At 39.6% G+C, this 24,918-nt stretch overlaps 1 protein-coding gene across 5 annotated transcripts in view; it reads left to right on the top strand.

Annotated features, from left to right (window-relative positions):
* Positions 1-24,918, top strand: part of RASA3 (RAS p21 protein activator 3) — a 171,434-nt gene that overhangs the window by 71,746 nt on the left and 74,770 nt on the right. For all 5 annotated transcript variants that reach the window (XM_038154294.1, XM_038154257.1, XM_038154275.1 and 2 more), the window contains 2 exons: positions 7,260-7,377; positions 18,699-18,802. In XM_038154294.1, coding sequence (XP_038010222.1) covers positions 7,301-7,377; positions 18,699-18,802 — 181 coding nt within the window. In that variant the 5' untranslated portion in view covers positions 7,260-7,300. The remainder of the gene's footprint in view (positions 1-7,259; positions 7,378-18,698; positions 18,803-24,918) is intronic.

A 24,918-nucleotide genomic window follows, 5' to 3' on the forward strand; every position in this document is an offset into this window, starting at 1 on the left:
TAGGAAGCTGATTTTCATTTTTAAAAAATAACTACCACCAAACCAGGCAGCTCCCCCTCACAAACGCCCCACCTCGGAACAAAACCAGAAAACCTACTGAGAACTGCACAAGCCACAATCTCAACCAAGGTCACAATTCCAAGGCTACAGAACAACTTGTAGCCAGTCCCTGCAGTTCTGAAACTGTAGGAAAAACCTTACAACTCTATCAAATGCAGCTAGGGAGTTGCATGATATGTCTTGATGCAGAGTACCATCTTCAAAACACAAACTGGATTGAAAAATAGTATGTGTGGAACTGAGTCTAACTTTGTATCAACACAGAGTCTAGCTAATTCATAATTTTTTCTGCAGAAATATGAAAAAAATCACATCAAAGCAACTAATGCTTCCCCCAGAATGCCACAGGAAAACTGAATTTAAATGTGAATTCCTTGAGAACACCTTATTCCTGGCAGTATTCTGCTTTAAAACAGTAGAATACCTTCAAAGTATCCTTTTACACAGAATAGTGTGTAGGTTTCAGTCTTGTTAAAAAGCAGCTGGACTGTGTATTTTTTATTTTGTGGGATTAAGTTACTATTCTAAGGGGATCTTGAGAGAAACCTGATGCCTGCTGTTGACCACAATATTGGCAAGTAGCATGCAACCAGTTATTAAAGAGTTGAGGAGAATTATGCTTCTCCTCTTGAACAAACTAAAATCTTAATTTTGCAAGCAGCTCTCATGAAACTTGCTTTGTAGGCATCTTTCCTCTCAGCCCTGGGATTTGATTAACAGCCCTGGTGCTGTAAGCACTTAAGTACTTAAGATCATGACAAGATCTTTTGAGCCTTCTCTCTGTTCATTCTTCTTACAAGAAAAGTAAGACTGTCAGCCTGCAGCTTTTCATTGCTCTCCAGTGAAAATATCCTCAGCTGCTTCTGTTACACCCAGAAAAATATAGCAAGATATGTGGACAGTTTTTTGGACTTTCAGGGCTGCAAAAGGAGAACTGGAATGTCTGATCACGTGTGTATAGGAAAAAGGGAATTTGGCTACTTGCCATTCGGAGTGATAGGTCTGAGTCTGTTCTCCATGCAGGCTGTGGCTGATTCGGCTTAGCAGTTGTTACAGTGGACAGAAAGGCCTGTTTGCTGTGCCAGAGCAGGCTCCAGATCAGAGAAGGATCTGTAGGGAGGTTCCTAACTGGGATAGGATAAGTTTAATCATGTGAGGGGGAAGGGAGGTGGTTTAGTACTATGGCACTGGGTATACTGGTGAGGTGGGTTGTGCAGGTGGGATTTTAACAGATGCCAAATGTTCCTGTCACTAGGCTGTGAATAGAGGTATCAGCTGGTGCTGATCTTCAGTTTCATGCCAGAAGATTTGGGATTGATGCTCTTGCCCTGAAGCCAAGAGTGTTTCCACACGATACCCTTGTCTAAAAAGTTGTAATTAACAGCATGTGCTTTCCTTGATGGCTGCTTGCTGAAGCAAGGCTGTGGTATTGGGGCCATGGTATGGAGCTGCTCAGGGGGGTGTTGCTGATGCCTGGTCCTCAGTGTTGTTTGGTTGGGGAAGTGCCTTCCCAGATAACGTGATGACCATTTCACGTGGAAAGAGGCTGGCAGGCAAGGGCTTTTAGATTAGGAACAGGTCATCTAAAAATCTCATTTTCCAGATCATCAAAATCTCTTCACAGATGGCTATTTTTGACCTGGTTTAGAAATCTAATGCAATGTGTCCCTCCATGAGAGGAAAGCGGTGTGTATGTGTGTGTACATAAATGCCAGTGGGTAAGGCAAAGGGAGGTTGTTGGTCAAGTAGCATTACTAGCCACATCTGTTTTAAAAGAAATAATTCTTTTTAATGTATCAATTCCCTTTCTAGATAACTGATTTTCATGTGTTTTTCTTGTTTTTGGGCTTGGAGAATTATACACAGATGTGGAGAGAAAGGAACATTTTTGACACTTGGCATGTATTGCTTAGAAAGTGTTTATTGTTTTGATTTTACTACAGAAGTACAAAGAAGCACTAAGCTACTTACATAGCTCCATAGTTGCATGCTGGGTACACTAATTTTTGGAACTTCACTTTTAAGATTTACTTTATTTTATTGCTATTTTCTATTTGGACTGATAAAAAGTAATTCAAACTCTTTTCTGAGAGGTACACACAGCGTATCTACATACAGGAATTATATAGAAATGTAACCATCTATTATGCTTTCAAATAATACATTAATGTTGTATAATTATCACATTAGCTGTTCTGGAACAAAATTGGTTTCTAATGTGGATGGAAGTTTTTCAACTGTGACCATTTCAATACTAAAAGGGATTATTTTCTCAATATATTCTTCCTGAGGTATTGCAGTCATATCCCTCCCCTAGTCCCCATCTCATCTGCAAAACAGATGATCTTTTATGTGCAAGAAAATTAACTGCTTTCTCAGCATTCAGCATAAATGCAACTGTTTCTATTCAGTTAAAATTTAATGCATAGGAATGAAATTCTAGGTGTTCCTGTGTGTGCTAATCAACATTGAGTGGTATTACATTTATGTTTCAAGTAGAATGAAGTATTAATTAGGAACTTGCTGTCATCTTGATATTTTACATGTATGCTAAATTTTGTGCATGAGTAGCTTTTTAAGCATAAATTGTGGTAATCAGAGGTCTGGGTGTACATACATTTTCCTTTTTCCGTTTTTGCTTGATCTGTGGGTGTTCAAGCAATAATGCTTTTTCAGAAGAAAGAAAACTTGAAAGGAATGCTTGAGATGATAATTTTTCAGGATTTCCAGCATCTCTATTGAGATAGAGAGCTTAAATGAGAACAGGAGACGCTTTTCATTCTTGACATACATTGCTGCTCTGTTTTTGTTCTTGAAATGCTTCCCTGCAAGCTTCTTTGGAGAGTGTTTCCCTGAATATAGCAGAAACAAAGTGGATTGTTGTGGGTTTGGATACGATGCCCTTTTCAGATTTTAGGTATTTTGTTTCTGTGCTTAAGTCAGCGTTCTCCCTGAAGTCAAATGCTCTGGCATTGAAAGCTCATCTGCTTTTATTGGATTTATTTTTTGGAGGTAGGTTTCTGCTTGTTTGTTTGCTTTCTGAAACAGTTTGAGAAATGGTTCTCTCATGCCATTGTGGTCAAATATGTTACTGCTAGAAAACAGCAAGCTAAATTTGTTAATGCATTACAAAATCTTCCTTAATGCATTCAGATTGGCAGATTCGTGCTGGCGACCCAATATTTGGCAGCACAAGAGCAGGAAATTTGTTGCAAAAGGTAGATATAATATGTGGCTGTCATGTAGTCTTTGCTTGTCAGAAAGTTGCTTCTGGGGAAATCTATCAGAAACAAAGATGACACAATGGCAGGTATCTAAATTCAATTTAAAACATTAGACACTTCAAAAAATTCAAGTGGGAAAACCTTAAGGAAATATATGTATATATTTATTCCATTTTCAAAGTTTTTTTAGTTCTTACCAGTTATGCTTCCAGTGCCCTTCCTTGCCATATGTGTAGGAGAGCCCTTTTAACTTGCTTTCCTTGATTGCTGGTGTTTTCTCGGGGCAGGAATATGCAACATTGGAAAGAACAAGGAAGATAAATATAATTTCGAGTTTTTCCTTCATCTTCTTCCAGCTTGTTGCATTCCCTGTGCCTCAAGCTAAGCTATCTGTGTTGCCGTGGTGGTCTATTTTTGAACTGTAGCAACCTTGTAGTAATTCTATGAGGGGAATGGGCAGAAGATAGCAAGCTAGTGCCACATTCAGAATTGTACAGTCTGTTTTAAAGACTTGTCTAAAATACCTATTGTTAACTTCTCTGCAGCTGAAACCAGCTTTGCTAGGGTTAAGTACTTAGTGCTAAATCGAGTTCGGCACACAGTTAAATTAGGACCCATGTACACTGGGAGTGCAGGGATAGGGAGGAGAGCTATTGCAAACTTGAACAGATTATTCTGCTGCTGCGGCTTCAAATGGAAGCCTTATGCTCCAAAACAAAGTGCTTGTGTAGTCTAAATTGTCAGGGTCTTAGACATCTTAAGAAACATTCCATTTCTTCCTAGTGGAAGTGGAAAACTGAAGATTTTAAAGGCCATTGTATTGACCTTTCATCTGCAAACCCTCTCCAAGTTCTCCAGTGTACAGGTACTTCACACATATAAAGAAGGAAGGAAAAAAAAAGGGAGGTAGCTTTTGAAAATGCAATTGATGAAGATGTCTCTTCTACACAGATAGGTTAAGTGACTAAATTCTTGCCCAAAATAAATGATCTCATCAGCTCTGTTTTTTTTTTTGAGAAAATGGCAATGGTGCATGACTGTATTATGTATTGAGGGCTTTCTTCTTTTTTCATTTTGCTGGTAGCAAATCCAAAAAAATACTGATCAGATTGTTCAGCTTCATTGTAGATGGCAAAACAGTGCCACAGAGGGAACTTTTTTGTCTTGGAGGAATCTAAAGAGCAACTGAAGCTCTAACAGAGCGCGTTTGTTGACTTAAAATGTCTGGCTAGAGAGCTGAGTCCTCAGCTACGCTTGAAAGCTTGATAAATTTTTCTTTCTCGACTGCTCAGAGCTGGAGGAATCTAAACAGCCATTGGCTGCTGCCTGTGTTGGGAAGAAACAGTATTTTTTTTTTTTTTAAGCTGCTCAAGTCAGTAAAATGATTAATATATTGGGTTGGTCAATTCATCCCTTGTTCTAGTCTCCATGGTTTTCCAGGGTCTTTTTCATTTTGAAGAAAGAAATGACTGTAAAATGTTTTCTCCCTCTATCTTCCCTCTGTGCACTTTCTACCATTGTGGTGGTGGTGACCCTTAACTTGCTGTACAGGCTATGCAGGCAGCCATTTTCCAGTGATGTTAAATGGTGTCTTCCTTTACACTGCATTTAGGTTTCGATATTGTGGGCTTTCCTATTGTAAGTCTTTTAAGAAAGAAAAGAACTGAGTTTTCAAAATGTGGTATTTAGAGAACTTGACATAACTATTACCTTTAACTGTTTAAGTGAATATTGTGCACATAAAAAAAAATGGAAATCAAGATGAAAAATAGAGATTTGGTTTCATGTGATGCATTCATCTTGAAGTAGGAAGTGGAAGAGTGAAGAAAAAGGGAAGCTGTGTTACTGTTTTGGTTTGATTTTGAGCTTGAAAATGTTGTGTCTTTCTCTTGGAAGAACCGTGAGAACAGTGTGCCAGCCCTGGAGGAAGACTTCCTTATCAGTCTGCTATTGAAACGCTTCCTGTTGACACTGTCTCTTTGGGGAACTGTACCCAGTTATCCAGGAAAGAGGCTGGTCTCATGTGACTTTAATGGAGAAAAATTAACAGGAATTCGCTTGCTCGGGGAGAGAAGACAGACTTGGAGGCCTCAGTCTGTGTGAGAATATGGCATTTGATTTTTAACTTGCTTGAACTCAGAGTAACAAGAATAAAACTTGGAGGTTTAGTGTGGCAGGGCAGACTGAGCAAGCCATCAATAATCCTCAGTATATTTTTGTCTGGAGCTGCTGCAGTTGAACTGTTGCTAACACTTCAGCTTAGTTTAACACCACATTGAGCATGCCAACAGATGTTCCAGTCACACCTTCAAATTACAGTGGAGACAGCTTTTTTTAATCCAGTGTCTCACAACTCTGAAGGAAGTGGGAAGAATGCTATCAAGTTGTATCAGCTGAGCTGAGAGAACAAACTTATTTAGAAGAACTCTGAAGTGAGGCACTAGTGTCTGGAGCAACAGTTGCAAGTACCTTTTTAGTGCCTCTATATATGCTCCATGGTTAGCTCTAGAAAACATAAGCACATAAAGTTACTCATATACAAGCCATTTTTGAAAAATGTCATTGTGTGATGTTTCCAAGGGCATGCCATGGATTAGCAGTTAGCAAAAAATGTATGAACAGTGTGTCAGAAAGAGATCATAGGCAGGAAGATGTGGAGTCCTGTGTCATTTTATGCCTTTCCTTAATAGCTGGGGTTGCAGGTTGGCTCAGCATTTCCTTGCTATGCATCTTCAATATTTAAAGGCACATGCATCAGATTGCTGTGGAACAAATCTGCCAAAAGGAACAAGTATGTTTTCACTGAAGATAGGATTGAAAAAAACAAGGTGATTCTGTTATTAGTATAAATCTATTTGGGAGCCAGAGACTGGGAAACAATGTGTCTAGGAAAGTGCACTTAAGCGGAGCTGTTATATTTGTTACCATCATTTAGAGTTTCCTTCTGTACTGGCGAACAAGCCTGTGTTCCCTTGGTCTGTGCAGTTTTAGTCTTACTCCTTATAGTTTTACCAGGACAGAATGACCTAGTACCCATGCTATGTGCTAATAATTGCCAGCTACTGGAAGAATGACAGTAAATAAGACCATGGGCATTGCAGGCTTACATTTAGGTCTGAGTTTTGGCTTTAGATTAAATCACTCATCCACATAGTGACACACACTTCAGCAAAAGGATGAGGGGCATTGTTGAGTTTCCTGTTGGAGAGTTTTGACTTTTATCGGTCAGCTAAGGAGGTTTAGTGCCTGGCTTGGGTTCTTAATGGATATGTAGAGGGGAAAATTGTGGTTTTGTTCTTGTTTCATACACTTGGGTTTGCTAGTCTCTTGGTTAGCCAGAGTTTCTCAGTCCTGTCCTTTTTGTTGTTGTTAATTATAGTACTTACTTCTTGCTGTAGTTTTGAAACAAATGTTTATTGTGAAGAATATTCATGACTTGCAAGGTACCTTTGTGCAAGGGCCTTAGGCAGCTTCACAAGTGCTAATTATCCCGTCAGAGTGCTTTGAAGTCCAGCTTGTGATCTAAGGCTGTTGGCTGTAACTAAAGTGACTGTTTTCCATCTCCACATCCGTGGTGAGTGGTGGAGCTGTGATCTGCACAGCTCATCTGCTGTGTTCTGGTAATGACTTTAGGATAAAATCAGTGGGCTGTATTGAAAAGCTTGGTTGCTATGTTATGTGTTGTTGGTATCTTAGGGGAACATTGATCAAAACCTGAACATTGTATGGAGGGAGGTAGTCTGCATCCAAATACATGTGAATAAATTGGATGCAATGGCCTTTTGAGTTCTTAGCTGAGCTCTAAACCTGATCAGGACCTGCTGCATTGAAAACAGGAGACTGCTGCAAAGTTCAATAGAGACTTCACATTTGAGAAGCCATGTTGCTGACACTGCAGTAGTTGACAGATGACTAATTTATGGATGACATTTTTAATATGTAATCTTTCTGGTTTTTTTTCTTTCTTGTCTTCAGGTGAAGCCAAAAATCTTCCTACGTATCCGGGGCCAAACAAGATGAGGGATTGCTACTGTACTGTGAACCTGGACCAGGAGGAGGTTTTCAGGACCAAAATAGTGGAGAAGTCATTATGGTAACACATACATATATAAATGTTCTGTTGACTCTTCTCATTCTCTGCTACCTAGGTTTGTTTAATATTCCAAAGATACTTTCTTGAGGGGAGAAGAGAGGATGAATAGGATTCTTCTTCCAGTTTTAAAAACACTAGTGGTAAAAACAGTCATGTCATGATACCTACTTGTATTTATGGGAAAATGCCTTCACCAAGGCATCCATATTAATTTTTTCCCTAACAATGTACCACCAGTGCTCCTTTCTTTCTGCAATATTTGTTTTGTACTTGCTTAAGCTTTTAAAATCTCAATTTAGAAAAGATTCACGGAACTCCATTTTGCATCTTTCTAGGCTTAGGATTTTGCATTGGTCTGGCTGCCCTAGGGAGTTGAGTTAAGAATTTTATTTTTTTTCCTGTCACGAGGCTGTAACTGAAAGGGGAGGTTTGAACATAAGATGCCTGTCTGATTATCTTGGACACTTCCTATGAGATTGCAGAGGTCAAATGTAGAGTGAAACAGAATGAGAAGCATGTAGCAAAAGTTAAACTGCTTTCTGGAAATTCTTAGACATAAAAAAAAAATAAAGGAAACTAGGCTAGGCATATAAGTATATTCTGGTAAGCAAGGCTTTTTTTTGAGTGGAGAGGAAAGAAGCAGCAAGGAACAATCAAGTTCATAAATTCTATCTTAAGAGATAACTCTCACCTTTTTCCCAGTTTGAGTAATATGTTAGGAATTCGCTATTTGTCTTGTTATAGCAAATAATGTACTTCAGGAAGTATCTCTAGACCTCACTCCCAACTACTCAGAAGTACCTGACACATTCAGGAATGTGAGTAGGATTTATTCCTGTAAGACTTTTAATTGTTCTTTCACACAAATTTTTGTCATCTTTAAGCCTTGGTGTTTTTGAGTGATAATGCTAATGCTCTTTTATTTGTAGTATACAGACAAAAAGCAAAAATTGCTCTGTATGCCTTCTTCCTCACCCCTATAGCTGACATGTAGTGTCCCTAAATCAAATATCCCTGAATCAGTTGTTTTTTTAAAACTGATTTTGTGAATCATATAGATTTTGTTGTTGTTTTGGGGATTTTTAATTTTTTTTTTCTGGCTGATCCTTAGTCTTCACAGGGAAATGGAAGATAGGAAGTGAGGATGTGTGAGAATAATTGATGTCATTTCCTTGCATTAATCCAAGCATTTTTCTATTGAAAAAATAAACTCTTGGTAATAAAAATAAGCAAAAAGCATAATTCCTTCAGTGGGAAAAGTTGCATCTGTTTTTAGATTGTCTAAGAAAGATGGAGAGGTACCCGAGGCTGTGCAAAATTGGAAGGTTTCTAGTTTCCTGACAGGACTAAGTTAATTTTGTTAATTGAGGCAAATTCAGGGGAGAGCTGAGCAATGATCAGAATTCTGGAAAACATAACCAGTGAGGAAAGATTGAAATATTGGAATTGTTTAGCCCTGAGAAGAGGGATGAGAGTAGACATTAATATGTAAATAAAAAAAATTAAATAAACCAAAAAATGAACAAACAAAAAACCAACCCAAAAAAACCACCTCAAACTCCCCCACCAGAACAGAAATTTGAGAGGGGGGGAGCTGGTCTGTCTGTCCTGCAAGTAATAATGAACTGAAATTGCAGTGGGGAAGGAAGTTGAGGTTAAGGTTAACTGTGAAGAAAAATCTCTGCTAAAGGTTCTGAAGCACTGGAGCAGATTTGTTCATTTTTGTCTTTATTGCTGATGGCTTTTGATAGGTTCTACATGATCTGTCTCAATTAAATAATAGGGATCTTCCAGCTTTGAAACAGTGGTGGGACCAGATGACCTCTCAAAATCCCATTATGGACCTATTTTCTTTGATCTAGAGCTTGACTAAAGATGGTCTCCTTCATCATTCTTTTTTCTCCTAGTGAATTCCTCTTGCCAGTGGGAGCCTGCCTTCTCCCTGTGTGAGCTTCTGTTTCCAAATACTATTTTTGAAAAACTTGCTCCTTTACAGTCTCTGAATATCCACTTATAGGCATTGATATCAGCTCAGTTTTGCATTTAGCCCTATAGGTGTTTCCCTGTCTTTGTTTTTCTGGGGCATAAAGGAAAAGCAGACAAAAATCCCAAATACATGAGAGGTAATCCTGAGATGTCTTCCCAGTCTGTGGGTAGGAATTGCTCTTACTTCATGAGGCACACTCAAACAGCTACTTTATCTTTCATTACTGTGTTAACATTTTTTAAAACAAATGCATACATAGACTTCCAGAAGATGTTTTTCAAATGATACCAGATCCTACTGCAGTTGCCTGTTGTTTTTTGTAGGATTCTGGGATGAGGAGCCAGTTATGCTGTTCCATTCCTTAATGCTTGTTTGCAGATTGATTTACCCCTTGAGTGAGTTATTGGGCAGGTGAGGCTTATGTGCCCTATGGGCCATGGAATTTCTGTGCAGCAGAGAAATTCCTGCTCTCATGTGTGGTGCTCCTTTGGCAGGCACTTGCCAGCTAGATCATGAGTTGTGTTGGTCCCTTTTTCTGAGATCTTGCTGCAGTGATACACAATGGTCGGGAACAAGGATGTGCAGCTGGCCCAATGCTTGACTAAATTAACTTAATCCTCCCTGAAACGCTGTGTGGCTGGGTGACACAGCTTGGCACAGTTCTCCTCCACAGTTTGAAGGGGAGATCACTGGCTCTGGTCTGTTGTTCTTACCTGTTTTCTGCTTCCTATCACTTCATGTCTGGCACAGGACTGGCTTGCTATAAAGTTTTAAGTGTTTCTTGTATTTTTACTAAACGTGATAACTCCCTCATCTTCCAATAAGCTCAAAAAAAGTTATTTTTATGTAGTCTATAGAAAACAAGATACTTTGTGTGAAAATCTGAATTAGAAGTTTTTTCATATGCAGCCCTAGCACTACTGATTCTGGAATGATGTCTTCTTGTTCAGATTTATCCTGGAGAAGCCCATCTTTTGCAGCATTTCTGAATGTTTTTTGTTTTTTTTTCCTTCACCTGCATGAAAAGACTTGTAATTGATACAATGTCTTGTGTAGTTGGGAATTACTGTTTTTTCCCCCTCAACTTTTTTCTCAGTTAAGCTTCTTTAGGCTTCTGCTAGGCATTGCATAAATGTATATTTTTCCATGCAGGCCTGCTTCTGGTGTAAAGCTTAAATAGAACTGCCAGATGGAAAAAAGGAAGCAGTTATCTCTCCTTCCCAGAGGGACTTGGATGAATGTCCAATTCTGGCTTGCTTGGAATATCTGTTATAGAACCTTCAGACTCTGACTCATCCTCTCCTGTCTTATGCTGGGACAGTGTAAGAAGTTGCCTCCCTAAGCTTTGTCCTAATCTTCTGCAACATATTTTCCTTTTTTTACTAGTCTGTGGCAGAGGCATGAGAAGACAGCTGAGAGCAGTAACCTTTTAAATCAACAATGCATGAATCATTCAGAAGTCAAAAGAATTGAACCAGCACATCCTGTTGTCCAGTCAAGTGCCCTTACCAGTGCTCTGAAGAGAATATCTATGGGCTTGATGTCCTTTATCTAAATTTGTGTCTCAAAAACTGAGAGGAGCCAGCATGGTGAATCTTACCTCCTCTGTTCAGCAGTCAGGTGGGGCTTATAAATTGCAACATAGAACTTAAATCATTCCTGCCATCCAGCCTCTTGGCTGCTGTTAAACTGGATGGTGGGCGCTGCTGCCTTGTGCTGGAAGATTTTTGAGGGCTGCTGCGATAAACTTAGTGGTGTCTGACTGAAACAAGTCAACGGTTGGTTACCACAGGGGCAGGCCTTCCTATAAAACCTCAAAGCAACATGAAAGTGCTGTTTATATGAGCAATTCAGAATCATCCCACTTCTCTGGGGGTCTTTGGGCAAGAATAGTGAATATGTCAATTGATCAGACCAAGAAATTCAGGTTCTCAGGGAGAGAATCTTGGACTCTTCAAGCAGCGCTGTTTTTGTAAACTTGGCAGAAGCTTTTGCTAAATTCTAAGAAGGTCACATGCAAGTCATAAGATATGAGGGAGAGGTCAGTTAGAGCCAGGATTTAATATGCTTCTCTGTTTTGTATTTGTCATTCAATATTTATATTACAGTCATCTACAAAGGCACTGAATAGATTTGGATCCATTCCATATAACCTAGCAAAGATGTACGTGAAGGGACTCGTGTATTTTATGTTCTAAGGAGCGTGTTAGAATAACTGTGTTTTTTAAAACGCAGAGCTCTACAAATTTTCTTTAGTTCTGCAAGTAAACAGCCTGACAAGAATTTTGCCTATTAATTCCCTTTGCTCAATAAACCACTTATCTTCCCCCATTAGTAGCTTTCCCTACTTCAGGCTCCACCATTCAGGAGTGTTTCCCAGCTACAGATATTTCCTGAGGATAAACTTTCTTGGATTGTTGGTGTTAAGACTGACTCTGCCTTTGCAGTTTGCATCAAATGTGCCCATTCACTTAAAGGGCAGTGTCAGCTGCAACAGGAAATCAAGGCAGCTTCTCAAATCATAGGTGAAGAATGGAAGGAATGTGACATCTCTAAATTTGTTTCAAGGATATGAATAAAGGCAAAATCTGTCGTACGCTAAGAATCAAATGTCTGACAGTGTGTGCTTTAGAGAGGTGAGCCAAGCATCTTGAGTCTGTGATTATTTAGTTCACCACTATTTCACTGAGGAATTTTTCACATGCTAAACATAGTGATCAAAGCCTGAATGAAACAGCAAATGAAGCCATAGGCACTTTCCCCACTTTTTCACCCCTGTTTTTTTGTTTTGTTTTGTTTTTGTTTTGTTTGTTTTGTTTTCTTTTTTTCTAGTCTCTGGTGAGCATAACAGTGAGAGTTACAAGTCTGCAGTGTGCTTGTGACTGTATATTGAAATGTTCTGTAAATTAAGGCTATGTTCTTTTTAATAGGTGGTTACTCTGTGTTTGTTTCAGAATTAGACAAGGTAACAAATTCAGCCAGTAGCTCTCAGAACTTTCATTAAGTTATTCTACTGCCATATTTAATTCTATTTTCTAATTCTAGATTTGCTTAAATCCTTTTTCTCAGCGTGTTTGGAGTTCATGGCTGTGTAGCTAAACTTCTCATGTTCTGATAACATCTTGGATGCAGGCCACTTCTCAAATTTTAAACACAAAGTTGTTTCCCTTAGTTGGAATGTTGCCAAAATTAGCTGTTGTATCTGAGTTAGTTCCATTAGCTGTTTCTACATTCTTACATTGCCAGCTCACCTCCTTGAAATAACAGCTTTCCCCAGCCCAGATGCCTTAAGCAGAGAGGCCTTGAGGTGGATGTTGTAGTGTGTTCTGCAGCTGCACTCCTGCAGGTTCCCAGGGTCCTCTGTTCTCTGCGTGTGACAGCAGCTAACTGTGCCTTGGATTCCTAATGACAATAAACTTCAGTTCTGGAACACCCCGAGCCTCTAAGGGAAAGGCTTAAGATTGGTAGGGGTACAACTTCAGCCTGGTCAGGGATATTATTGAAGCCAAGGACTGCATGGCTGTGCAGGGAAGTAATACAGCTGGGAAGAGTGCCAGTAAGGGAAGCAAGACTTAATGGAAGAAGGAGAATGAAGTGAACCTTGAGACTCAAGGCAGGGTTTATGAATGAGAGTGTTTATCTATATGAAAAGCCACCCATGTGAGTAGCAATTGTTGGTGTTGTAGGCTGCTTTGAGTGATTTAAAAAAAAATAGTAAATGCAGCTGTAATGTGACTTCTGCTGTTTGTGTGTGTCATCTTACAGAATATTTTGGGAGGTGACCAGGGGCCAAATGGCTGCTGCTTCGGTTTATCATAATCCTTGTAAGCCTCATTGAGCCAAACCAGCAACTGTTAAGTGAGGTTGATAACTATAGCTCATGTCTCTGTCTGTCTCTTCTGAGCACAGGATTGAGAAAATGCACACTGCTTTATTTTTTTCTCTCTGTAGTAGGGCTGGTTATGGGTGTAACAAAGCACTGTTCATCCAAGTGTCTCTCCACAGTGACATGAGAAAAAATTCACTTAGGCTCAGTGGGTGTCTGGTAGACTGCAGCCAGCAATCTCAACAGTGTGAGAGTGGCATAAGTGATATGTTTGGATTTAGATGTTGCCTTTTATTTTTAATGCTGCCCTGTATTTTTAATATATTATGTCAGAAAGCTACTGTGACATCTACCAACTTTGGCTTTTACAGATCCTGTCTTACTTGCCTGTTGTCTCCTAGTTTTGTGTCTAGTAGGAGACTGAAGTGCATTCAGATTTTATTTGGTTTGCTGTATCTGCTTTGAATAAACCTCCTCTCTTCTACCCCGCTCCCTTACATATGCTGCAAAGCATAGCATAAAAAGTATTAGCCAAGTAGTAGAAAAAGCTTAGTAGTAGAAACAAACAAGTGTGCTCCTTTGTACAGACTGATTTTGCTTCCTGCTCACATGGTGATGTGAACTCTGGCGTTCAGTTCATGCAGCAGGATGAATTCAGTATTTCTAAACCCTTTTAAATAGTCAGAGGATGTGGTGTTGTCTGTGGCATGTTAATAGTCCTTACTTTTAATCACAAAAGCAGTTCAAAAAAATCCATACACAAAGAATTCTGGTTTGAGGGGTTTCATTATTATTCATCATGCAACTCTTTCACTTCATCCACTGAAGTACTGGTGCCAACACAAAAACAAAACTGCTTTAGCAAATCCTAAGTATTGAAAAACAAGCATGAGGTTTTGTAACACAGCCTGAAACTAAAGAAATGTTTCTACACTAACATTTGTTTTATGAAATCTCTTCTTCCGTGTAATATTGTGATGATATCACAAGTAGATATATGAAGCTATGAAATAAAGTTGCAAGTATGCTTCTGGAATTTAGTATAATGTGTAAATGTGAACAATTTTGGAACCTTTTTTAGAGGGTTGGTTGTGTTTGAAGTAAGGATTCTCTTCATTATTTGCTTTCATTCCACTTGATCTGTGCAGTAATTTTTGTTTCTCTTCTCCTTCCCTGTCTCCTCCTGAAAACATCCACTGCCAAAACATGCATCATAAGACATTCAAAAATAGATACCTTGAAATGGGAAGGGCTGGAAAGCTGTAAGTGACTGAAACAATACCTAGAGGTATCTTTTAGTTTTGTTTTCTTGGTATTCCAAGAAAACATACCTTGCTCCCATGCCATGAGCATTCTTAACAAGCAAATTTTTGGTGAGGGGAGAGTGAGTAGGCCTGAAGATTGAAAGCAGTTGCACTGTTTATGCATCTCTCTGAGTTTGTTTTTTGTGAGTGTCTCTTCTGTGGTGAGAGCTGTGGAAGAATACTAGGGACAGGGTCCTGAGGAGAGATTGTTCAGTGTATATGTTGGGGATAGAGGCTGTACAAAAGCTGTGCAGTAAGAGAGCCCTGTCCTTCCTAAGGAAAAAGGACTGTTGAGCTCAGGCTTCCCTCTTTCAGGACATATTAAGGTATGTGCATGTACTGAAAGAGAAATGAGAGGGGTGTGAAGGAGAGTGTGTGGAATAGAAGGCTAATCAGGCCCTTGTGTGCCTGAAAGCTTGGAGCAAGGATTTCAAAATTGGTACAGATTTTTCTCTATTTCTAACCCCATCAGGAAAACAAGAGACAGTGACTTAAGAACAAGCCTGGTTTCATAACTAAAGCCTAGCTGATACCTGCACTAATACTCTTCTTGTTGCTGTGATGGCAAAGCTAAAACAAAATTAGCAGAGCTGTGCTGAACTTAGTAGTCCTTACTGAAGAAGCTGGGTTTGAAAATGCAGTTATGTTCTGCTTGGGAGGAGCTGAATTGCATTTTCAGGGGAGATCCATTGTTTGTGGCCTTGCAAGTTCCTGCTCTCAGCAGTTACATCCCATCACTTGTTTGAAGTCCAGAAGAAACTGAAATAATGACAGCACTGGTCTTGGCCATGCCCTTCCCTTGTGATCATATTCATATCACAGTCTATTCTGCCGGGGTTGGGGAGGAGGCCCTCATTGTCACTCCTCCACTTTGAATGATTAAAGTATCTCTTGAGTGTAGGGCTGATTCATCTACAAGGAAAGTTCAACTCAAAACCTGTAAGTTGAATCTGAACTCACTTGGTTCTTGAAAGATTTGAGTTTTCGGCCAGGCCAGTTCCAGTATTTGTTTTGGAGGATGTTGTCAGACTCCTAAGGGCTGGGTAGGCAGATGTTGCTGCTTTTTATTAATTGCTCTGTCAAAATAAAAGTACTCACTGAATCCCCATCTGACAAATTCTGGCTTTTCAGAGAGAGGAGACGCTGGGGAAGGGATTTAGCTCCTCTTTTGGAAAAAACATTCTGGAGCCCTGGGGTTCTTGCTCAAGATAAGTTAGCTTGGGAAATAAATCCTAGGATTTGACTGCTGCGACCTCTTGCTCTTCAGGTCTTGGTGGAGACAAAGTGAGTACTGTTCTGAAGAGATACATGGAGAAAAAGCACACATTTAAGTGGAAGCTGGAAGTATTTGTGTAGTTGCATTTGATTCCTTCAGAAAGAAGTTACTGTTTCTGCAGAACTACGCAAGATTGGGTTGGGAACATACCGGATTTATCTTGATGTGTATTCTTACAATTAAAACTTTGGCTAATTACCCAGTGCAGAGTGAGTATGCTTGTGTTGGAAATCGGCTTGCTTAAATTAATTAAGAACAGGCGCACCTCAGGGGTGTTACCTGAGTGATGAGAGGTTGTGAATCTACAAGAGGCTCAAGATCTCAGAGGGGAGAAGCCAAGAGCAGAACAAAGCATCTCTTCTGTTGATGGTGGCTCAGACTAATAAACCTTGTGTCTGTAGAAGTGACCTGATACGGTCCCTGCATGGCTAAGTCAGCCTTCAGAGCATTTCTTCTGTTAATTAGTCTCTTTCTGATTCTGTGCATTGGGCTAGGTACCGTAGTCCACACTGCTTTTCTGACTCTTGTTTGTTTTGCTGTGGCGTGATCTTAGTTGACTTCTGCCTCTATTCAACACCCATGGCAAACATTAATTGGGGGGACTTGCCAAAGGTTCCAGTTGATGTCTTTTCCCTTCTCTTCCCCCCAGAATCATTAAATTATGCTCAGTATAAGTCACTTGTATTTATATTGCATTTAGACTTGCAGTACACTGAAGCTTCCCTCATATTGTCGATAGAGGATTGGATATATAATCCACAGTTCATTAAGTATTGTTTCATTCTTAGGTCATGAGTGAATAAATTCATCTGTCATGTTCTTCCAGCAGAAAGGACAATTTTATGGCTGAATAGAGTATTAAAGCTCAGAATGATGGAAGTGTTTTGCATGTATAATGCGCTAGGTATTTGGGCAATATTAATGCGTTTGTTTGGCCCCCTAGGGTTAAGCCTATGTGTGACAATGGGCACCAAGTGATGTGCACAGAGTGAGGCCCTTGGGGCTGCCAGCAGAAGCATGGCTGCTGGGGCAGTCCTGTAGCTCCCAGTTTGGTAGAAGCTGCTTTTAACAAAGAATTAAGGTATTTTGGGCCTGAAGTGGTGGCTGGGAAATTATTGCTTCCAAATGAAACTTCTCAGAGCAGAATGGGTAGAGAGGATGTAACAAGGCATGCTGAATTGGATGGGCCAGTTGGGACAAAGAGTCAAACCAGCTGCCATTTCCAGCTGTCAGGTTTTCCTCCCCTGCCTTCACAGTAGGCAAGACTGAGTGGGCCTCACACTGGTTCTCGTAACTTGGATGAATTTTTTTCAAGGAATGGGAAACCATTTCAGTGGTGGAAGTTTAACCTGTGGGTATGCCGTGGGCTTTGTTCTTCCGTGTGGCTAGTTGACTAGTGACTTAAATAATGTTCTTGGTGAATCCAGAGTGATGTCTCTGGATTTCATGAAATTATGGTGTCATTTTCCCTTCAAACACAGACTGATGAGCTAATTTGCAGCGCCTTTGTGTTTTAAGGGAGGCTTGTCAGCTAGCTTTTGAGGGAACGTGGTGATTCTGAGCGAGTGTATTTTTCCCATAGGCAGAAATACGAGCGAAAACATATGGTGGTGTAAAACATCCCTGAAAGAAGCCAGGGAAATGACCTTTCCTGACAAAATTCTGAAAAATTTAAAAGTTTATTCAAGGAACTGTTAATAACTTTTTATTAATAATTATAATATCTAATATATTTTAAATACTAGATATTATAATTTCCTAACATAAAAATTTTAATAGTGATTTAAACTACAGCACTATTGTGTCTCATTTTTGAGCTCAACCAAGGCAATAAGGAGGTCTGTGTTTAAGAGGGGAAGAAAAAACTTGCTGGCTTTTGGCCTGTTGGAATTAGATATATTTTTAAGTCTGCAGCGCTTGCTGTATTTGTCCATGTGACTTGAATTGCATCGACTCATTTAGATCTACTGAAGCATGAGTGACTTGGAATGAAAGGTCTCTGTAAAATGGTAGACCTGTCAATGAATAAATAATGTTCATATATGCTTATAGTTCCTATAAGTAAATCCTTAACCATGTAATTTGAAAGAAAGAAACTGTGAAAGCATTGCTGTCAGGTGTCTGAGAATTTTTTTCCCCCCTTTTAAATCAGTAGGATCCAAAGAAAGCCCCTTAGGTCCCTAAAGAGCTTTTCATGCTGAGATAGTGCTTTCTTATTTTTTTAAAATGCCTTTAAAAAAAAAAGGTCTTACTGTAAAAAAAAAAAAAAAAAAAAAACAAACTAAAACAAAAAACCCTATACAATTGCACTATGCAAAAATAGATACTCAGTGCTCAGAGGTAACAAGCATGGTGCCAGCTCCAAGGCTTAGTTACCATCAGTTCACTGAGTCTGACTTTCAATAAGAAACTTTGCAGGGGATGAGAAAAGATGCAATGGCTGTAGGCATTTTATCTTAAGTATACTAAATGCTTAAAAAAAAAGCCATGAACCGTACTGTATTTTTCTCGTCCTGTTCAGTAGGCTTTTGTGATCTCTATCCTAATGGTCGACTGTAAGCATTCTTTGGCAGCAGGGGCCTCTCTCTCTACCCTTCAAGTCACTGTATGTTAACAAATAATGTGGTCTCTGCCCCCTTTGTAAAGGGATACTTGTTTTCCAGATAGAAAGAGGTATCTGTTCTTTTTTGCTCATTAAAAAATCTTGTTCTGTGAGCATTTAAGATATTTAGGAAGAGTCAAAATGGAACAGTGCTTAAAAGTGAACATTCATTGGTGGGAAAGACCATCACAGTCCAGAGTGATGTTCTGGGTGTGAAATATAAACGCACTGGCTTGTCCAGGATACCAACACTAATCTATTTTCCTTTTTTTTTTGTGTGTGTGTATGTGTTTGTGTATGTTGTTTGTTTTTTTTTGTTCACTCAGCCCCTTCTATGGAGAAGACTTTTACTGTGAAATTCCTCGGACCTTTCGCCATCTGTCATTTTATATTTTTGACAGAGATGTTTTTCGAAGGGATTCCATCATAGGTATGTGTTCATAAATTACTACTTTCCTTACAGCTTATTTCTCTTGGATCTTAACTTTTACATCATTTGCAGCCTTAGGAGTTGGGGGTCTTGGTAGGACTGATGATGATAGTGGTAAGTGCTGCTCAGTATTGTCCTTCTTTTGTCAGTTGTCAAAACTGCCTTCAATATTACATATTATATATTAAAAAGTTGGAGAGAAAAGCGCTGTCTGTTGCGATAGCGAATGCAGATTGCACTTTAACTAAAGCAGGCTGCAAAACCTTGTTTAAATGTTGACAACCTCATTTGTTACTGCACGTGTTGCTTTTTTATTTTTTCTAACTGCAGGGCTGTTAGTCTTGCAGTTTTCCAGGGCCCCCACACTTGCATGCCTGCAGTATTGTTAAGCTAGGGCTACCTTAACAGCGAGCAGAGGAATAGCTCTTGGCCATAGGTACCCCAAGTACAATGATGACAGAATTTGGTGGAGTGTATCAGAGCAAGCTGTCACCTACAGAGTAGCTCTAAAAGATTTCCAATGCCTGTTTGAGATTGACAAGATTCCTGCTTTTCCAGATATTACTCGCTATGCATTTCATCTGCAGCAAATTGTATAAAACTTCATTTCCCTCTCTGGGGATAAAAACTTCGTAAAAGCTTACTTGTTATTGAGGGAAACAGTTTCTATTTTAAGTCACTTGAACATTTTGGACTTTTTTTTTTCAGTTATTCATTTCTTTTGAAATAGATGGCTATAGCTATCTTTACAGAGATTGTAGAGAGGAAGTTGTCAGATGTTGAGCAACAGTTTGTATGATGGCATAAAATTTATTATCTTAAACCATGGAGTGGTGGTGCAGATATTTTACATGTATCTTTACATTACAGTAGTTTGTCATGCAGTCACAAGCTTTTTCTTTAATTATTGTTTCATATGAGCTAGGAAAGTAGGTCATCTTCTCTTTGTCTGTAAGCGTGCTCATGTGTGTAGCATCCTGGGGAGGAGGGAGTCAATTTCTGATGTTGAGTGAGCTTTCGGAAAGCTTTTTGTTCTCTCATGTCTAGTTTCCCTTGTACTTTGAAAGTAACAGCTCCCTTCTTTCAACTGATTAGTCTTTCATTGTTGGAATTATCTGATCTTTTGTGTGTCACCAGTTTTCAGCAGCTGCAGTGACCCACCAACAGGCCAGGGGTTTTTTCTTGGAAAAAGTCTCTTGAACCACTTAATACATGTCAGATATGTTAAATTGCAGATAGAGAAGTGAAAATAGTTTTGTTTTCTCCATGTTTCCTGAGTTCATGTTTTAATAATCAAGCTCTGATGTTGGAGGGGAATTATTCAGGAGCTGCTAGAGTAATCTTAAAGGTACTGGGAGCAGTTTGAGAAGGGGACATGCAGAAAATATAAAGACTTTTGTTTGCATGCTTGAATGATTGATGACGTTTTCATTTTTCACTCTCTTCAGGAAATGGCAATGTTAACTTTTGCATGTGTTGCAGAATCCACAGGTAGACAAACTGGTGTGTTGCTATACTGGTCTTAAGATCATAGAAAGGCCTGGGTTGGAAGGGACCTTAAAGGCCCTTTGGTTTCAACACTTTGATTGAAGCATGGTGAAGTGGACACCTTCCCCTAGACCAGGCTGCTCAGAGCTTCATCCAGCTTGGCATTGAACAGTTCCAGGGATGGGGCATCCACAGCTTCTCTGGGCAACCTATTTAATGCCTCACCACCCTCACAAGAAAAGAACTCGTTCCTAATGTCTACTCTAAAGCTACTCTTCATTTAAGGCCATTCCCCCTTGTCCTATCACTACTTGCCCTATAAAATGTCCCTCTCCAGCCTTCTTGTTAGCCCACTTCAGGCACTGAGAGGCGGCTGGAAAATCTCCTTGGAGCCATGTCTTCTCCAGGCTGAACAGTCTATCTTCACAGGAGAGGTGCTCCAGCCCTCTGATCAACATAGTGACCCTCCTCTGGACTCATTCCAGCAGGTGCACATCCTTCTTGTGTTGGGGACCCCCAGAAGTACACCAGCTGGGGTCTCACAAGAGCAGAGTTAGAGGGTCAGAATCACCTCTCTAGCCTGCTGGTCACACTGCTTTTGTTGCAGCCTGAGGATACGCTTGCCTTGGAAATTTGAGGTGCACATTGGTGGATCAGATTGAACTTCTTGTCCACCAGCACTGCCAAGTCCTTCTCTTCAGGGCTGCTCTGAATCCATTCTCTCCCCAACCTGTGTTTGAACTTCTGATTGCCCTGACCCATATGCAGGACCTTGTAGTTGGCCTCGTTAAACAACTCCCATTGTCCCACCTCTTCAACTTGTCCAAGGCCCCCTGGATGCCATTCCTTCTCTCCAGGGTGTCAACCAAACCACATAGCATGGTGTCAGTGTTGATGTAGCACCAGGAGTCAAAACCCTGGTGTCTTCTGCTTACATTGAGATTTTACAGTGCATATTATGTATTGTAGTATTTTTTTCTCTCCTCCTTCTCCTTCTGTTTCCCCTTGTCCTTATGGAGACATGTTTTGAAAAGCATTTCAAAGATATGGAAGTGTGATAAATAGCAATGGAGAGAAGGGAAAAAAAATCCAGAATTGTCAGTTTGATACTACTCTCTAAGTTCTGCTTGTAGTTGGAAATTTTTCTGGAAAGGGGGCAGTGCTCTGGAATAACTGCTTATGGCTATTTTCAGTATGGGAGTCAGCAGCTGCAAAGCTCAACAGTGGAGTTTTTTTTTGAACAAGAGAACTCTTAAATTTGTAAAAGTCTGTAAGATTTAAAAGCAATAGTTGCTCTATGTGTATGTTCAGCTCAGTTTTAAGACTTGAACCTTTTCTTGAAGAGACTTGAGCAAGGAAGGTTTGGAAGATGTCCCTACTGAAAGAGGTGGTCAGAGTAGAGCTAGAATGAGCTCTTTTCTACTGAACCACCAAATTCTGCAGTCAGGGGTCCTTTGCTTGTATTCCAAAGATCCCTTGTAACATTCTGTTATCATGAGAGACTTCTTTTGAAGAAAATATAGTTACTTGTGCTCATCCAGCAATGAACTTTTTCAGAGGAGGGAGTTGGGGGGTAGTGTCTTCCATCCAGGAGAGACTAATTTAAAGTCCATATGTTACTGAGCTTGTGAATTTACCTATGTGCAATTCGCAATGTTTGACATCTCTTTGCATTGTTTTTTTGGTTTTGAGGGGGCTTTGAGACAGAAGATGAGTGCATATGGGTCAAAATGGTGAGAATTCAGCAAGTAGCTACTTTTTGTAGATGGCTGGTTAGCAGAATTCCTTTTGGTTAACTGTTAAATGTTTCCAGTTACAATACTGACTTCCAGGGTTACTGGAGCTCAGGCATGCTTTTATTTATTGAAATAAGAAGTACAAGTTTGTGATGGTAAATTCTTTAGCTTCAGAAATGCGACTCAGTGTGTGACAGATGAGAATGGTTAAGCTACCAAAAGCGGAAGATGTGGGAGAGAGAATATGAAAAACAAGAACCCCCTGAAACCTCTGACACAAACTTCTGAGAAGAGCCAAACAAACTCAGACTGGAACATGTGTAGCAGATATGTTTTGGAACATGCTGTAGTATTTTGGCATACAGGATGGGAGGATTGTGCAGATAAAGATATCTTTTGAGTCTGCATGTTTGCTTATTACATTTGCATTTTCTTAATCATAATTTTGCTGAGTCATCTGGGATTTTGTTAGCTTAACAGCCACAACTTTTGAACCATTGTGTCTTGGAAGAATATTTGATGCTGGTTGACATGCAAATAAGATGAAAATGCAGAGTTCAGTGGATCTGAAATATTATTTTTCTCTTTTTTTAGATAAAATATAGCAAATTGTTACTGTGAAAGTAAACTAGTTTGAAGTTGTTGTTTATGTGATGTTGACTGTTACTGGATACAGTTTATGTACTGATTTATATAGTATGTTGAGATGCTTTGAGTAGGAAATATGGTACTGAAAGCAGTGGTAAATGCATTTTAAAATTGCATTTGTTTCTGAATCGTCAAATAGCAGTAATAGGCCAGTTTGCTGGAATTTATGTTTATAATGTGTAGAATAGCTATTTCCTTCTAGTTGTTAGAATGAGAAAAATGCAGAGGAGATGGGGCTCACTTGAAAAACTCAATTGGTGTCTCTCCAGTAATAATGGAGAAAAAAAGATGTCTCTTGCTAGATGCAGCAGAAGGAATATTAGGATAGTAGAGCTCCTATATCAGGCAAATGTTCTTTAATGATTGTTTTGATATTTTTCAGCTTTTAAGAGATTTTGAATGAGACATGCTGTGTCTGTAATAACAATAAACTGGGTTTCTCACGCCTGAATTACTGAGCTAGATTTAGTGAGGAAGACCATGTTTGTGATATGCCCTGAGCTGGTATTCTTTTAGGTGTGTAATGAATAGCTCAGGCAGCCAGGCTGTGACCTTAAACATACAGAACAGATCAAAAACAGGAAATATGCCACACCAAATCACTTAAAACTTGGGTGAGAGATTGGTTGATATCATCTGTCCTTCAGGTGACAAATACACAATCATTTATCCTCTACTTAAGTCAGTTTGGTTTTTCTCACCTCAGCACTTCATTTGTTTTGGTAAGAGATACATGAAACTGACTTGCCAACATCTGCACCAAGCAGGAGCTGAATAGAACAAAATGCTGCTGTGCTGATGGGGATGGAATGGTGCTGAATAAAGCACACATGAAAAATGTTAAAGCTTTTCAGTGAAGAAGCAGAAAGCCAGTGGGAAAAGACTAGTGTGTGGTACTGTTAATTACATTTACAATAACTTAGCTGCTCAAAGTCAACTTCATACAGGTTGTGAGGTGTGTTGTATGACCAATTGAGACTCTTGTGGCTGTTGTATCCTAGCAGGTTGTAACTCTTTTCCTGCTTGGTGCTGGATGAGGTGAAGCAAAGTAAAGCACTAAAACAAATTTGCCTTCAGAAGTAGTTAAATTTGGCTGATCAGGACTAAAGTAGATGAAACCAGCTCATAGCTCTTGGAGACACAAAGTGAAAACACCTTGGAATTGAAAGTTGTTTGAGGCTTGGGTGTTTGAATTACCTGTGCCTTTGTTAATGGTTCCTTCCAAAGCTGAGGAGGTGTGTTTGTGGAGTTGCCATAATTTATTACCAAACATCCAAGCAAACCACCTACTGTTATTAGGTGACTGTTAGCAAAAGTAGCTGAAGTATCACCTTTTCTATTTCAGTATTTTACTGGTTTAAAAGAAAAAAAATTTGAAAAAATCATCCCTGATGAACTGTGCTTCTTGCTAGTCAAGTACAGGAAAGATCCTCCAATAGAGCATGAAGCAGAGATCAAAATTTCAGTAGAGAATAGTGTTCCTTGGTTTCTTCTAGCCTGACCATGGCTTGGGCAGTGGTTTGCTGTTCCCATAATGTACTGGTGGATGATGTGGGAGTAACGTATCTGCTCAGTATGATATAAATATAACTACTAATGAAATAAAGGAAACAGATGACTCTTCCACAATAGCAAGTCTCAAAAAAATAGAAGCTGGAATTATGCTGGAAAGGTTCTCTGCAGATACACAGAAAGGCTAAAGTAAATACTCTCTGCATAGATTAAGTTGTTCGGATGCACTCACAATATCTTTTAACCTGATGGGTGGTCCCAAGAGCAGGAGAAAAAAAGTTGAGTTTTCAAAAACTGGTATTTTTCTTCTTCATCCTAGAATTACAGATATAAACAAAACTACTGAGCATAATGTACTAGAACTTTGACTATCTTTTCATGCAGCCCTCTTCCTGACAAGTTTTAATGTTGTTTGTATGTAGAATGAGGGGGTGGATGAGGTGGTTGCTCAGTGCAGGCAGCATGCTCAGGGTTTTGGAAGGCAGACAGCAGTGACTGCAAGTCTGGAGCTCAGAACTGCTCTCCCACTGCGACCAACCACAGGCTATAGCCAGTGTCTCAAATGTAGGGCCCTTTTAAGGGCCCAGGGAGAGGCTGGCAGAGAGTTGATACCAGAGGTGTGGTTGAAGATGGGCTCTTTTTGTTTGGGGGTTTTGGTGTTTTTAGCAGGGAGGGAGAGCAGAAATTCAGATGGAAGCCAGGTGAGACCTCTTACATTGTGACCAGCAAAAG

This window comes from Motacilla alba, chromosome 1 (genome assembly GCF_015832195.1).
Source record: "Motacilla alba alba isolate MOTALB_02 chromosome 1, Motacilla_alba_V1.0_pri, whole genome shotgun sequence".
In the NCBI taxonomy this organism is placed as follows: Eukaryota; Metazoa; Chordata; class Aves; order Passeriformes; family Motacillidae; genus Motacilla; species Motacilla alba.